The 17,752-nt window shown below is 35.3% G+C and overlaps 1 protein-coding gene across 1 annotated transcript; it reads right to left on the bottom strand.

Moving 5' to 3' along the window:
• Positions 1 to 15,839: 15,839 nt before the first annotated feature.
• Positions 15,840 to 16,537, bottom strand: LOC114521056 (neuronal pentraxin-2-like). The gene is made up of 2 exons (XM_028541443.1): positions 16,440 to 16,537; positions 15,840 to 16,248 (listed from the first exon to the last, which is right to left on the bottom strand). Exons 1-2 carry the CDS (start codon positions 16,535 to 16,537, stop codon positions 15,840 to 15,842), a joined length of 507 nt encoding a protein of 168 aa, XP_028397244.1.
• Between the last annotated feature and the right edge of the window lie 1,215 nt (positions 16,538 to 17,752).

Raw genomic sequence — 17,752 nt, 5'->3', positions numbered from 1 at the left:
AGCTTAACGTAATAAGCAATTCGTTAGCATTGTTTATTAAAACAAATAAAACTAACAAAGCTATATAGTTCCACTAGCAATGTGCATTAACATTGCAACTAGAAACGGTTACTATGTAGTATAATATAGAGGTCACGATGTTATTGCGAGTAACATGTTTATCAGTGCAATATTTAGCCTTAATGTTATCTATATTTTGTGCACTACGGTAATAGGAGTGAAACATTTTTCAATTAATTCCCAAAAGATCTTCCTCAATGTTCTTGGTATGGTAAAAGAATGAATTTTTAGTGATATCGTAACACATATTCTCATCCAACATGGCCGCTGCCTGAACACATCTCCACCTGTAGCCATCCGTGTCCCGCCCACGGATAAATCTTGCATAGGCAAACGCTTTAGAGATGTGTCTTTTACACCATTCATCTCGGAGATTCTGTACTCGATATTCTAAAAGATTAAATTAAACATGGTAAGTTTAACAATTTGTGACAAGTTACAACTAAACGAGAACGTTACAATTCATGTCGTCATCAAATGATAAAAAATGCTCAGATTACCGAAGCAGTTGTCGATATAAATTGCGGGAGGAAATTTTTTATTCCCACAGAAGGACCTGAATTGACTGAAATCATATTTCTAAATTCGCTTTCCTACGTCATAACCTGTCATCTACAATTTTTTAATTCTTTTGAGAAATTTTGGAAATGTCATAATTATATATGTATCATATCACAACACACCTGGAATTTCCGCATTAGATTCATCCCGTATAGTTATGTCACCAAAAACATGATATCTGAAATCTCTCCATTGAAGAAGATTTCCGTTAACATTCAAGATTCCAGATGCCATTCCCTGAATAACATTGGTTTTCAAGAATTGACTCCAGACATTCAACCCTGCAAGGCTCCCTTTGAACGCTTGACGACTTTCAAAACCCCCACCATAGGAATCCAATTCCTGACCAAGTACAATTATGCCGTTGGAATGTATGATGTGATTTTTTGCTCTGTATTTTGTTCCCATTTTTTTCCCATCCTGATAAACCTCGACTAAACCATCAAAGTTTCTCCACTGCAGGCCATAAAAATGCCACGAGTTATAGGCAGAGATCTTAGGTCTATAAGGTGTAAAAAACTCATTCCTTAGTCCTCACGCCGGTGTCTTACAAATTTATGCAGGAAAAACTTTTATTGATGAGAAAAATAAATTTAGTGGTAAGAAAAAAAGTTCAATCATGCAGTTATCAAAACCTTTTCCCTTTGTTTAAAAAATATTCTTACAGTTAAAGGGAGGGGAACCTAAGCAAGATTTGTCTGACGTCGGAGTGTTTACTGCACCGTAACTTTAACTTGAACTTGTTATTTTCAGTTTGGACCGCCAAAACTACTTAATATAGACAAACCCGTTATTTTCCCAAACGTCTTTCTTTACTTGAAGGTCCAAGACGAAGGACTTATACAAATAAGCTTGGATTTCAATCGTATACTTCCGACTTGAGTAGGCAAATATGGCAAAATTGGTTTGGAAAAATTTCGCCCAAAAACAGGCGGAGACTTCCGATAAATTGTAGTTAACGACGTCGTTTATTTTGACATAGTTTTTCACTGAGGCTTCAGGAAAACTCATCTGATACACCGACTCTGCTCCTGGCGAGAGAAAACAATAACAATGCATCAGCTGAGACGAGCTGACGGCCTGGCACAGGGGCACGTATAGATGGGCATACGCAAAAACAAAAAGGGCATCTTTGATTTTGATATAGTATTCATAGCTCATTATAGCTTCTCCAAAAAAGCATTTTTCATCACAAAAAGGGCACCTTTCGTCCTTTCAAAAATATGCCCCCTCCCCGGTTCCTTTGCCCCTGAGATGACAAGTTAATTATCGATAGCATGAGTAGAAAATGGAACCGGGAAAAAGATTATCCAAACGCACAAAAGAATTTTCACTAAACAGTTCTACTTTTTCATTCGTCAGCAAAAAGAAAATGCACGCTACAGACTAGAGTATCCGTACATTAAAAGATTGGAATGTAAATTTTGTGACGCGATCAACTGGGACCTTTTGTTCGAAATTTGGTAAAATTAATGCAATGTATTGAAATCTTCAAATTAAGCTTTTTAAGTGCTTATTATAAGATAATTAAGATAGCAATCAGTTAAATAAGACGTAAGAAAGTTGAAGAGTGTATATCAAAGATTACCAAAATATAAAAAAGAAGAAATTTTGTAGAAAGTAAACATTTTGAAAATTTTAATTTCTACGTTTCGGAATCATCTGGAGTAAAAATAAAAAAAAATATAACGGTACATAGTCTATAGTTAGGTCAAAACGTAGAAATAATTATAAAAATGTTTATTATTTTATTAAATGTCAAATAATAAAATGTTTATTATTTTAATAAATGTTTATAAAATGTTTATTGTGAAATTCGTGAATAATTAATGAGTCAGTTTTATGTTCAAATGAATACATGTGTAATTCTCCATGCAGGTCTTATGAATATATTAACTTTGATACAACTAATCTTAATTAGTATTTATAACTTTGTTACACACATGCCCTAATCAAAAATTATTGAACGAGGTGGAACATGATGATATGAAGAATTATCACACCGAAGCCGAAGGCTGAGGCTGATAATGACAAAGTAAGGCTTGATAATTCTTCATATCATGTGAAAACCGATAGTTCTTTATATCATGTGAAAACTGACTTTCATATCATGCGAAAAATTCGCTTCAATTTGTGTCGATTTCGCATTCCCGCCCCTTTGGGACGTTGATGTCATACCTAATTTCAGTGTGTAGTGATAACCAATTTGTGCAGTGATAAAAGTAAAATATACAGTGATAAAATGAGCAGTGTGCTGTGATAAATGGTATTTTCTCAACCGACCTCACTCTGCTGAGATGAATCCGTCAGTAATTGTCCCCTAAAATGCTGGAAATCAAGTTCAAATCAAGCGACTCAAAAACACAGAAAATTCTTTGAAAAAGGTTTTCCAAACCCCTACAATTCCCCATTTTTAAATAACCAATTTCCAGTTAGGGCCATTCAGTTTATCATGTCCCCCTCTCTACTATACTGTTGTGATGATATGTGCTGTGATAAAAAATTCTTAAAATTAGCCATGGTTGATATCTTCGCCATTGGTGGGATGTCAAATGTGGTATACGATTATCACACGTTATGACGTAGTAACGTGCAAGAAAAAGTCCTATCACACGTTATGACGTCACACGTTGTACATCACGATTTCACACATGGCTATTAGCCAATGCAGAGTTGACTGTGAATTATTTTTAAATAAATAATAATATATGCATTATATATTTAAGGGTTAGAGACTGTTGTGAGTGTTTAGTGTTTTGTTCACAAATAGACGCACGTGCTGACCATACAACGAACGATAAATTTTAATATTGAAGTTTCGAGTTCATTGTATGGTCGGCAAGTGGGTTTATTTGTGAACAAAACACGAACATATGCAATCTGAGTTCATTGATTGCTGCATTCAAATTCTAAGCTTCGCCGCAGGTTGTCATTTTTTAATAAACCATGATTTTCATGGGTTAAACTATGATTCCCATGATCTGTTGCCAGGCAACAAGAAACCACGTGATTGATTTTGACCAATCGCGTGAGTAGATTTAGGCAAATGCACGAAGATTGTATATTAAATAAGCTTAATTTCACATGCAGGCACGTAAAATATACGCACTCGTCATTGTAAAAACCAATACAGATCGGCCGCTCTTATTTTAACTAGTACTTATATGTTTATTCATGAAGTATAAAAATGTTTATTATTTACGGAGTTTCTGTTCTTTTATATCATTGGCAAAATACTCCGCAGTGCCAATTCTAGTTCCCGTAATCATGCAACGCGAGTTAGTTCATCAAGATGATTGGTCTGTATATAAATTATAGTCAGTAATAAAGCTGAATGCTTCTAGACGAAAAATTCTAGGGACGAAAAATTCAGTTTCACTGTTCTCCATGCAGTGTCATACTTACTAGAGTTGTGTAAATCACCCGGTGTCTCTTTGAAGTAAGCCTCTCCTTTAATCTTTGAATTTATTCCATACCACGCGAAGATATTACCGTTTTCAAACAATGGTCCTTTGTTTGCCATTAACGATAAAGCATGTCCATCAATTTCATAGTTCCAAATATTGAGTCTACTTTGAGAGATATTGTGCATGTATCTACCTGAAATCCCATAATGACTGACCTTATACCACCATCGATTTTACCCATGCAAATAGCCTCGTTTTTGTTTACGCATGGTCATCGCTAAGTATGGTAATAATTATGTTATAATAATAACTATGTTAACTGAAGAGCTTAAGATTATGATCTTTGTTTTTCTGTGACATGCTTTTAACAAGTTAACATGCATGGAAACAAGGTCATTTGCCGGTAAATAATTATACTAATGATTTTCAATCTTTATAGGGCGCATATCCTAAAAAGTCCGAGACGCAAGAAAAAAACGCAGTAAGTCTATTAATAAATTGGCTAATCACATCCATAAATTATAGCACGTTGATTTGTATAAGGATAGCTATAATTGTCTCTCCTCCTTAGATGAAGTTCCCACCTTTGCCAGTGAAGTTCAAAATCCTATATATACAATCGAACAACCTGGTCCGGATTTCTAGTCCTTGGAGTTAATTTTTAAAATTTATACCATTCAAACTTGCATGGAAATTCAAAAGATTTCTCCACACCCTGTTTTTAGCACATATAGTAGGATTTTGAATATACTAAGGATATTCAATTCGAAAACGAAGAATGTGAGAAAGTTTAAGTGCAGTTGCGAATTTTGGGCTAAAATTTATGCCTCTTACCTAACTGCAAGGAAAGTTGTCCTCCTGCAGGAATGGCAATATTTGAAGCCACATCATGCATGATAGAGACCAAGGAACCATCCAGATATATCTTCCAGTGGCCTGTACTGCTCGACCATGTAGTAGCAATATGGTGCCAATATGCTGGTTCTTCATTCCAAAAGATTGGTATTCTTGCTTCTCTGAAAAATTTGAACATTAGTTAGTACTGGTAACGTAATACCTTTGAGTGGTTTTCGATGTAACATTCAATTTCTAGTTTGTTTATTAGTGGAGAACACGTGCATCATGTGCATGCACTACTACAATAAAGCAGTTTTTTTCGTGTTTTTAAAGATAGGTTGTAGACTAGTAAGTATACTCTCCTGAATCGCCATGTTATTTCATGCGGGTAAAAAATAGCTAGTTTAACGGCATAACATTTGATAGCACATTTCTTTTCGGAGAGCTATGAGTTATACTAAGGTTGCTAATTCAGTGGCTATTCGTCATTTCGAATATGTTTTCAGATGCAGGCTCGAAAGTTTGTCAAGCTCTCATCGGGAAAATGTTCACAACAGATTCGACCAACATTCCCTTTGAAAGCTATATTTTATAACAAAATCTTTTGCCTTTTCTGAACCCCATTTATTTTCAAGGTGAGATTTTCCGCGGTAAGGTAAAATAAAAGCAAGGGGGTTCCTGAGGGGTTTGTGTATGCAATATATTTGTGATTCAGAGGTTCTGTGTCCAGATCCGCTGGCGTATTCTCGTATTTTATCCACGTTGTAATTGTGAAAGCTTCGATTCGTTGAATTTCTCCCAATTTTAAGGTATGGATGTCTTGTGATTGTGTTATAACAATGTCATACTTTAGTCTGAAAAAGATCAGTTAATTAATTTTTCTTCTTTTCCAGGTGAATTTCAGAGCTCGACAACTTTTGAAAAGGGAAATGATTCCATGGAAGTTGAATTTCACTAGGTCTGTCATAACTAGTAATAAGCGCTTACTTTTTCGAAGTGGCTTACATGAACTTGGTTGTGCCTTGACGACCATATCGCTGTACATATTCTTAAGAGAACTCCAGTTTATGACATTTCCAAATTCAATATTCAAGCAACTTTGGCTTATAAATTTCTTCTCGACATCGTCTGTAGTAGATATAAACTCACTCCATACATTTAGCTGACTCAGTTTTCCAGAGAATGGATGGTTGGAAGTCCCATTTGTGCTTTTTAGTTTAGGTCCTAGGACGAAGACACCTCCAGCTTTCAACGGTGAACTCGAGCCGAGATCATTTCCACTGTAAACAAATGTAATGTCAAGAAAAAAAGCGTATTTTCCAAGAGACCACGATACTCCCACGTGATGCCAATGGCCGTCATTGATTGGTGGAACAAGAAAGTCCCTGAAAAGGTCAAGTGTAAGGAGAGAATTCTCCCAAGTAAATTACAACCTACAAAAACTAGGAAATGGAAAAAATTCATTTTCCGAGAAACTTGAAGATCATGATCAACTGCCCATCTCAAGCAATCGAATGGATGTCAATCTTATTGACATGAAATTGTCAGAACGCGTGACAACATGTGCTAAAACTATACAATGGGCCTAGAAAAATAAAGTAATCAACTCATTTATCACTCGACCTCTGTCTTTGTGTCTTTTTTGCTCTACAAATTTCTCCATTCATTAAAACCAAAATATTTCATAATTGTTCGATGATTGGAACTTCAGGATAATCCTTTCTCTCCAAGTCTTCAGCGAAAATCCTTCGTTATTTTCGCCGACAACATAGGATAAGATTGTCATTGTGTCTGCTTCCGAAATAATGTTGATCTAAAGTAAAATTGAACAATTCTGGTACATCCTCGTCATGCAAAGTAAAGTTTTGAACGTTCTTTAGAACTATATCAAAATCTCCTGCAAGGAGGTAAAATTATCAGAAAATATTGTAAAATTAATATTGTAAAATGGTCCATAAGCACCATATAATATGGGACATGTCGCCCAAATTAGTCTACCGTTACAGACTTGAAAAATGTGGGTCAGAAAATGTTATATTCGTCATCGTGCATGATGAAGACTAACTTGCTTTATTCTCAACCTCTCCCCGTCAAAACAAGTAAACTCAGTCTCTCCTTATAATCTCTATTTATATTTCTGCTATTTACTTAAATAATTTAAAATAATTGCATGATTTGGGACTGACTTGTGTCATGCGCATGAAAAAGACATTATTCTACGGTTTTTGCTTATATTATAAGGCCTCTCGGTCTCGATAAGAGCCAACCAGAGGTTTTGTCATACCCAATCAATTTTTGAACTGCATATAGAAGTGAATCATGTTTTAGTAATAATTAATATTGTAGTATTTTTCAAAGCGGGACTTTAATTTATTGGAAATCGTTGATGTCTACTTGCAACATGAAGTTCCCATATAGCATTTTTTGCCACTGACATAGATATCGCTTTTCCGGCTTTCCCTACACTCTCACTTCTATATATGATTTCCATACACTCTTCTATAATTCCGTTTACCTGATTTTTTATTTGTGTGCGACTCGACCATTGGTTGAACGTAATTCGATTTTTCCTATAAATAAAAAAAATGACGACATGATATAGAGCAACTTGTAGAGCTCACATATAGGGATCAATTTTGTTTCCCTGGTGGCATCACTTTAACTGTTTTATTCATGAAAGGATTTATACTTGAAGGTATGCATGTAGCAATATATCGCAAGAATTAATCTTCTGCATGTTTTCATAGTCTAGCCGGCTACCCCGCAGAAATAGAAGCCTCCATAGGCCTGTGTATATAGTGAAATACTTCTCTTTACTAACATGAAAATATGCACATCGAACGATTATCTTACACTAATATTTTTGAAAAGTCTACATTTTCTGAGAAAAATCAACAGTGTTAAGCATGAACCGAACTGAACAAAGACACATGCAAATTCACTAGTAGTTCCGTACCATCCACTATAGTTACATGTTTGTTCAGAGTTTTTCTGACAATCCGTCGACGTACACGAGAAACTAATTATTTGCTTTTTCTTACCTCTCTGACGATGTGAAGATGGACGAACTCTGGGTTAAGAATACTGTCATCAACATCATTTGTCGCTAGAAGTGTTAAATTGTTGAGTTCGCACAGACCTTTTCCAACTCCAGATGTTTTAAAATTTACAGACACGCACGAAAAATCGTCGAGGCAATGCATGACACATTCAAACTCGTTTTCCGCCTGCTTCCGCCTGATCACATGATTCAGCAAATACTTTTGTTCAATTTTGTGAAACAAGGTCTGCCTGGTGTTTAGACATTCACCTGGCTGGGATGTATTTAAGAATAAAATTAGAGCAAAAATGACAAGTAAGACAGCCATTGCGTCTGACGATATACTGAGCTACACCTCTTTTAAACTGCTGTTTAACGAGCCTGTTTACACGCGACAGCAGGTGCTGATTGTTGCATGGGCTTACAAAGTATCGCGGCCCAAACCATTTCACTAGAAAACCATATAAGTCACAACCTTGTTCGGACTAGGAGGTCTTTCATAGACGAAAAGACAATTATCAACACTGATATTAAAATTAACGTTTGCGTGTCTTTTAGAATATAGCCTTTTATAGGAGAATTTATTATTGGTATATAATTGGCTACGAAAGGTTCTAAAGTCAAAACATCGAGAGTTTCTCCAACTACGTCTACGTTTTAGGCAGAAACAGCATAATCAGCATTTAATGATGTTTATATGGTTTACACAACACGATAGCATTCACTTATATGAACGCTTTTGGGGGATATCAAAAATATAAAAGTCTTCTATAGGTGAATTTAGTGAGTGAAGAAAAGGTCTTTCACTGACTTCAAGCGCATCCATTCAGACCAAACATATTCACACATGACCTGAGAAAATTATGCGAGCTTTTTAGAAAACGGTTTATAGAAACTTGTTATCTCGAATTTTTGAAATATTTTGTTAATACGAATTTTGAATCACTTTAAATATTGAGTATAGCGCCACTGATCTGATTATAGGTCGAATTCAAACTATCGTTTCCCGAGGCTCGTTAACACGCGGCGGCATCTACTGATGCTTCCTTTTCAAATACAACCCGAGAATATATTATATATTAAAGGCCCACGCACACTGGATGCGATTTGCCAACACGACGCGAATTTTCAATTTTTATAATTCAACTCTTAAAGCTATGCATGAACCCTAGACATGCTAAAATGTGCTCTCTTTCCGTACGTACTAAGAATATCAGAACACGATAAAACGTCGTTGCTTTTGAAAACTGAAAAATCACTTAAATCGCATCGCGTTGTATAAAATGTAACTTAGCCTATAACATACTGTAGGCCTAATAATTATTAATTCTGATCATTAAATTTAATTTTTGCAAATCTTAATATTGGAAAAGTTATATAATATGTATAAATAATTGGTTGATATTTCATATTTTTAAGGCGTTAGTGTGACTAATTCCTTAAAACAAGAAGGATTCTAAGTTGAAAACGTTGAGAAATTTTCTTGTAGCCATGTCTTCGTTTTAGGCAGCTGGTGTTGAACCACATTTCTTGATGTTTATTGTTGAAACAACATGCCGACGATAATATGCACTTAACATTTTAACCGAATGATAATTATCTTTTAGATCAATTTACGAGAGAAATATATTTATGATGTTTGATGAACAGAAATGTGTTTCAATGACTTAAGCCGGCTTAAAGCCGGTTTTCCACTCGTGATATTTTTCGTGCGAAGCGACATTTTACTTTTGTTCCAGAGCTTTCAACTGCAACCATCTGGAACACATTGCTCAAATACACGAATAAATAAGCAGATTCAGTCCTGGTATTTCGCTACGTTTCGTTTGCATATAGTTTCTCGCCGGATGAAAACTTACTAAATTATGCAAGCCTTTTAATCATGGTTTACACGAGTGAAATAAGCAAAAGCAGAAATACAAAAGAAATCTTTTCCTCCAGGGGTCAAAAAGACAAAGCCAAAGGTATTTTAATTTCTTTCAAATAAAAAAATTAACAGACTATTAACACAGTTGCGGACAAATCGTCAGGCTGGAACGCTACGCTATACTGGACACCGGTTGAGGGCCGTTATTTAACATCGAACTGGCGTACTAATTTTTCTTCTATAAAAGCCATTATACTAACCATAAACCCAAAGTACTGGTATATCGGTGGATCGTGGCCTTTTTTTGTTCTTTACACAAATGACGTAATAGAGTGTATCTTCAACTGAACAGAAAACAGTTCAATGTTATTATTTTGTTAAATAGTAAAGTGCTGGCAAATTTTAATATTGTTGTTTTTGATCAGGATCCTTGGATCGAAACGTCGAAAGGTTTTCTTGTTTATTTTAGGCCATTGCTGAACTTAATTTGATGTAAATATGATAAAGTGTGTTTACAGAATGTACTGTTTAAAGTTGATCCACTTGCTGGCACTGTTTACTGTTTACACTTTACATGCATGCATGCTGAATAAACGCTGTGCTATTATTCTATACCAGCGACATATTTCTACAGCGATTAAGGTATATACTGTAGCTGAATCTGAAAAGTAAATGAATTGTTTGGGTGGTTTCTGGTTTATAGAGAACACAATAAAATCAAACAACTATTGATAGTCTGAATAGTCTCAACAATGTGTACTGACGTATATCTAAAATACTACGTTACCAGCTATATGTTATATAGTACGTATAATTTATATAGACTAGTGGCTTAACTGGCGTTGTAAGTTGCATGTTTCTTACTCAAAGTAGGCCTGTGTTAGACGTCACATTTTAGTCGCGTCGAGTGCATTTCAAACAATAGATAATGGGATGATACTGATGAAATGTAATGAGGTTTATCATCTCATTATCTATTGTTTGAATTGCATTCGACACGACTAAAATGCGACGTCTAACATAGGCCTTAGTGAAATATTTAACCTATGTTTTCTATTTTAGTTTAACGATGCATGCAATAATAACGATGTGACAGGAGTGAAATGTTTTTCAATTCATTCCCAAAAGTTCTTTCTTCGTGTCCTTGGTATGGTACAAGGATGAATTCTTAGTGATATCGTAACACATATTCTCATCCAACATGGCCGCTGCCTGAACACATCTCCACCTGTAGCCATCCGTGTCCCGGCCACGGATAAATCTTGCATAAGTAAACGCTTTAGAGATGTTTCTTTCACACCATTCATCTCGGAGATTCTGTACTCGATATTCTGAAACATTAAATTAAACTTTTCTCTTCCAGACAACAACGTAAATTGCAAGTTTGACAATCTGTGGCAAGTTACAACAAAACGAAAATATTCTTGTCGCAATTCATGCCGTTGATAAAAAGCCCATGATCACCCTATAGGCCTATAATTACCAAAGCAATTGTCATTGGCCTGATTTATGCTATAGTCGTCTGCATGGATCAACACAACTGTACAAGCGAAACACATGCAGTTCGTCTTTTAATTCTATGACAGGATGTATCAGAAAAAAGAAGACAATTTTGAAATATTTAGTAAACTATAAAGTTATCAAAACATCGCATAGAATCGTGCAAGCATGACTATGGGTATACTTTATTTCGTATCGTCTGCTCAACGTATGACCAAAAAACAATCAGGAAATTTAACCTCGAAAAACAGGCAAGAGGTTTTGTAAAAACCACAAAAACCTAATTTTGAATGGCTTGCGCAAGCATGAATAACTTGTTAAAATGAATTTTAATTTTATGGAATGAAGGTTATTTTTTTTGTTTACAAATACAGGAATTTCAGAAAATTTGATGAGAAATAAGTTCGCCACGCACGAGCGTAAACTTGAGTTATTTTTGGTCTCTACTCGCGACCGGCCAGGGGCGGCGCCAGCCGCCCAAGCGTGGGGGGGACTTTTCGACCGCCTAAGGCGGGAGAAAACTAGGGGGGTCCGGGGGCATGCTCCCCCGGAAAATTTTGAAATCTAGAGTCTCTTAAATGCGTTTTCCTGCGTTTTGGGAAGTCTTTTTTTCTGAAAACCTATGCCACTTAAGCCTAAAAATAAGATGATCAGCTTTCTACAAAGAGTCAAGAATGAGTTAAAACTTTCACAAAACTTTTAAAACTGTATTGAATTCACGTTATATGTAAGTAAATAAGATATGATCTACATAAACAATTTAAACAATTTTGTCTTTTGTTTCGTATAAAATATTGCTAATATATAAATAAAACCACAACATTGCCCCCCCCCCCCCATATTTCTCATCGGTTATGAACGAATTGGAAAATTGATTTAGAGGTTGACTGGGGGGGACATGTCCCCCCCAGTCCTCCCCGTGGCGCCGCCTCGGCGACCCCAATAATCGTGTCTCGTACGCTACTGCATCTGTCAACACGAATTATCCGCATACAGTTCGTATGTATAGAATCTGCAGTATAGTCTTATTATAAACGAAGTAATTTTGAATTAGTTCATCTTGACGTCATGCATCATCCGTTTGTTACTATTAATAGGAGGTTGGGACGAACTACGAAAATTCATCATAAAACGGCTCTTGTGCACACTTTTTATTACATAAATAATTTCCTAATACCGGTGCACTTTCTAAAATCGCGATTCTGTTTGGTTTACCATATTCTCCCACATAGTTCGTCTATACGTAGTTTGTCGTCTGTTAACTCAGGTCCTCTCGTGGAATTAAAAAACTTCCTCCCAAAATTTATATTAGGTCAATTTATACTACAGGGAAGGATTATCCGTCGGGACGAATGAGTATAAACTCATTCGTTTGAGTTTATGACCTCTCTCGAAAAATTTTGGCAATGTGAAAAAAAGGAATCTAATTATCATAACATACCTGGAATTTCTGCCTCAGATTCATTCTGTATAACTACGTCACCAAAAACATGATCTCTGAAATCTCTCCATTGAAGAAGATTTCCATTAACATTCAAGATTCCGGAAGCCATTCCCTGAATAATATTGGTGGTCAAGAATTGACTCCAGAGATTCAACCCTGAAAGGCTCCCTTTGAACGCTTGACGACTTTCAAAACCTCCGCCATAGGAATCCAATTCCTGACCAAGTAAAATGACGCCGTTGGAATGTATGATGTGATTTTTTGCTCTGTATTTTGTTCCTTTCTTTTCCCCATCTTGATAAATCTCCATTAAACCATCAAAGCTTCTCCACTGGAGGCAATAAAAATGCCACGAGTCATAGGCAGAAATCTTGGGTCTAAAATGTGTAAAAATAGTCAATGGAGTCCCTGTGCTGTTGTCTTACAAATGTATGCAGGAAAAACTCTAAGTGATGAGAAAAATAAACTTAGTGGTAAAAGGAGCTAAAAGGTCAATCATGCAGTTATCGCCCCTTTTCCTGGTCACGTGTTCAATAAATATTCTTCCTTGCGGGGTGAGCCTAAGCAAGATTTGTCTGACATCGAAAAATTTACAGCACCACAACTTTAACTTGAGTTCATTATTCTAAGTGTGGACTGGGACGCCAAAATTACTTAGTATATACTAATTAACCCGCTATTTGAATAAATGTTCTTAACTTCAAAGTCCAACACCAAGGAATCATACAAATAAGCTTGAATTTCAACTGCATACTTCAGAGTTGAGTAGGCGAATATGGCACATTCGGTTTTCAAAAATTTCGCCCAAAAACAGGAGGAAACTTCCGTTAAAGTGTAGTTAACGACCTTATCTATTTTGACATAGTTTTTCACCGAAGCTTCAGGAAAACTCATCTGATACACAGAATCTGCTCCTGGCGAGAGAAAACAATCACAAAGCGTCAGCTGACAAGGTTAATTATCGACAGAATTAAGCGAAAATGAAACCGAATACAAAAAATATCCAAAACAATTTTTACTAAATACTTTCTCAGTTGTCAGGAATTAAAAAATGCATGCTAGAGTATCCATACAGGAAAACGTTTGAATGTTGTATTTGTGTGATAAGATCAACTGGGGCCTTCAGTTCGAAACAAAATTTGGTCAACTTAATGCTAGGTATTGAAATCTTCAAATTAAACTTTTTAAGTGCTTTTTATAAGATAATTAAGATTACAAAAGATTACCAAAATATAAAATAAGATTACTAAGATTACCAAAATAAGAACAGAAGAAATTTCGTAAAAAGTAAACATTTTGAAAAATTTAATTTTTACGTATCGATTAAACTATATCGAATTAGATGAAGAATAAAAAACTTTTACTATGGTAAATATAGTCGAAACGTAGAAATTATTTTTAAAAAGTCTATTATTTAGGGAGTTTTTGTTGTTTTATATGACTGTCAAAATACTCTGTCAAGATGAATGGTCTCTTTAATCAATTACAGTTGTAAGATTAATATAAAACTGAATGGTTCTAGACCATGTCATACTTACGAGAATTGTGTAAATCATCCGGTGTCTCTTTGAAGTAAACATCTTCTTTAACCTTTGACTTTATTCCATACCACGCGAAGATATTACCGTTTTCAAACAATGGTCCTTTGTTTGCCATTAACGATAAAGCATGTCCATCAATTTCATAGTTCCAAATATTGAGTCTACTTTGAGAGATATTGTGCATGTATCCACCTGAAATCCCATAATGACTGACCTTATACCACTATCCATTTTACCCATGCAAATAGCCTCGTTTTTGTTTACGAATGGTCATCGCTAAGTATGGTAATGATTATGGTATAATAATAACTCTGTTAACTGAAGAGCTTAAGATTATGATATTTGTTTTTCTGTGACATGCTATTAACAAGTTAATATGAGAGATATTGTGCTTTGAGAGATATTGTGCATGTATCCACCTAAAATTCGATGATAGTAGATCTTTTCTCTGATCCATTTTTACTGTGCAAATAGCCTCATTTTTGTTATACTCATGGTCATCCCTAAGTATTGTACTCATTATGTAATAATAATCACTTAGTTAATGATCCTAAGATTATGCTATTTACCTTTCTCTCACATGCTCTTAACAAGTTAACATGGAAACAAGGTCATTTGCAGGTAAATAATTATATTAATATTTTTCAATTTTTATAGAGCATGTATCCTAAAAAGGCGCAAAAAAATCAATAAAGTCTCGAAGAAAAAAAATGAAGAGTTCAAGTGCAGCGTACAAATTTTGAACCAGAATTTATGCCTCTTACTGAATTGCAAGCAAAGTTGTCCTCCTGCAGGAATGGTAATATTGGAAGCCACATCATGCATGATAGAGACCAAGGAACCATCCAGATATATTTTCCAGTGGCCTGTACTACTCGACCATGTTGTAGAAATATGGTGCCAATATGCTGGTTCTTCATTCCAAAAGATTGGTATTCTTGCTTCTCTGAAAAGTTTGAACATTAGTTAGTACTGGCACCGTAACCTCTCTCATGTTATTTCAACCGGGTAAAAAATAGCTAGGTTAACTGCATGATATTTGATAGCACGTTTCTTTTTGGAAAGCCATGAGTTATACTAATTAGTTTTCGTCATTTCCAAAATGTTTTCAGATGCAGGTTTGAACGTTCATCAAGCTCTCATCAGGAAAAGTCTCAAAACAGATTTGCACAACATTCCTTTTGAAAGCTATATTTTATAATAAAATCTTTTGCCTTTTCTGAACGCCATATATTTCCAAGGTGAGATTTTCCGCAGTAAGGTAAAATAAAAGCAAGGGGGTTCCTGAAGCGTTTGTGTAATGAACATATCTGTGATTGAGAGGTTCTGTGTCCAGATCCATTAGCGTCTTCTCGTATTTTATCCACGTTGCAATTGTGAAAGCGTCAATTCGTTGAGTTTCTTCCCATTTTAAGGTATGGACGTCCTGTGATTGTGTTATAACAATGTCATACACTGGGTCTGAAAAAGATCAGTTATAAATTTTTCTTTACGATGACGTGAATTTTAAAGTTCAACAACTTTTGAAAAGGGAAATAATTCCATAATGGTTTCATTTCACTAGGTCTGTCAGAACTGGTAATCAGCACTTACTTTTTCGAAGTGGCTTACACGAACTTGGCTGTTCCTTGACGACCATATCACCATATCTGTCCTTAAGAGAACTCCAGTTTATGACATCTCCAAATTCAATATTTAAGCAACTTTGGTTTGTAAATTTCTTTTCGACATCAGCAGCAGTAGATAAAAACTCACTCCATACATTTAGTTGACTCAGTTTTCCAGAGAATGAATGCTTGGGAGTCCCATTTGTGCTTTTTAGTTTCAGTCCTACGACGAAGACACCTCCAGCTTTCAACGGTAAACTCGAGCCGAGATCATTTCCACTGTAAACCAATGTACCGTCAAGAAAAATAGCGTATTTTCCAAGAGACCACGATACTCCCACGTGATGCCAATAGCCGTCATTGATTGGTGGAACAAGAAAGACCCTGAAAAGGTCAAGTATAGGAAGAGAATTCTCCCAAGTAAATTACAACCTACAAATGAAAACTAGGACATTGAAAAATTTCATTTTCCGCGAAATAGAACAATAAAGTAATCAACTCATTGAGCACTCGGCCTCTGTTGTGTCTTTTGCTATACAAATTTCTTCATTCATTAAAACGAAAATATATCATACTTTTTCGATGAATGAAACTTTAGGATAATCCTTTCTCTCCAAATCTTCAGCCGAAATTCTTTGGTATTTTCGCTGACAACATAGGATAAGATTGTCATTGTGTCTGTTTTCGAACTAATGTTGATCCAAAACATAAGTGTAAAATTGGACAATTCTGGTACATCCTCGTCGTGCAAAGTAAAGTTTTGAACGTTCTTCAGAACTATATCAAAATCTCCTGCAAGGAGGTAAAATTATCAAAAAATATTGTAAAATTAATATTGTAAAATGGTCTATAAATACCATATAATATGGGACATGTCGCCCAAATTAGTCTACGGTTACAGACTTGAAAAATGTGTGTCAGAAAATGTTATATAAATTCGTCATCGTGCATGATGAAGGCTGACTTTCTTTATTCTCTACCTCTCCCGCCTCAAAACAAGTAAGCTCAGTCTCTCATTATAATCTCTATTTATGTCTGCTATTTACTTAAATAATTTAAAATAATTGCATGATTAGAGACTGGCTTGTGTCATGCGCATAAACATGACATATGCGACGAATTTTTGCTACACCCAATCAATTTTTGAACTGCATATAGAAGTGAATCATGTTTTAGTAATAATTAATATTGTAGTAATTTTTCAAGCGGGACTTTAATTCATTGGAAATCGGTGATGTCTACTGACAACACGAAGTTTCTTTGCATATAGCATTTTTCGCCACTGACATGCATAGAGATCGCTTTTCCGGTTTTCCCTAGATATGATTTTCCCTACACTCTTCTGTAATTCGGTTTACCTGATTTTTGTGTTGTGTGAGACTCGACAATTGATTGAACAGGATTCGATTCTGTCTATAAATAAAAAAATGACGACCCGATATAGAGCATCTTGTAAAGCTTATAATTATATAGGGGCCAATTTGGTTTCCATGGTGGCATCACTTAACTGTTTTATTCATTGCGGGATTTATTCTTGGAGGTAGGCATGTAGCTATATATCACAAGAATCAATATACTGCGTGTTTTCATAGTCTACCCCCAAGGAATAGAAGCCTCCGTACGCCTTTGTATAATTATAGTGAAATACATCTTTATACTAATATGAAAATATGGACATGGAACGATTATCTTACACTAGTAACTTTGAAAAGTCTACATTTTCCGAGAGAAATCAACGGTGTTTAGCATGCATGAATTGAACTGAACAAAGACACATGCAAATTAACCGGTAGTTTGGTACCATCCGCTATACCTAAGGTAGTTACATGCTTGTTCAGAGTTTTTCTGACAATCCGTCGACAAACACGAGAAACTAATTATTTGCTCT

Source organism: Dendronephthya gigantea, unplaced genomic scaffold, assembly GCF_004324835.1.
Source record: "Dendronephthya gigantea isolate DGI-Jeju-01 unplaced genomic scaffold, DenGig_1.0 000019F, whole genome shotgun sequence".
Classification (NCBI taxonomy): domain Eukaryota; kingdom Metazoa; phylum Cnidaria; class Anthozoa; order Malacalcyonacea; family Nephtheidae; genus Dendronephthya; species Dendronephthya gigantea.
This window is presented reverse-complemented; position numbering and strand designations above follow the sequence as displayed.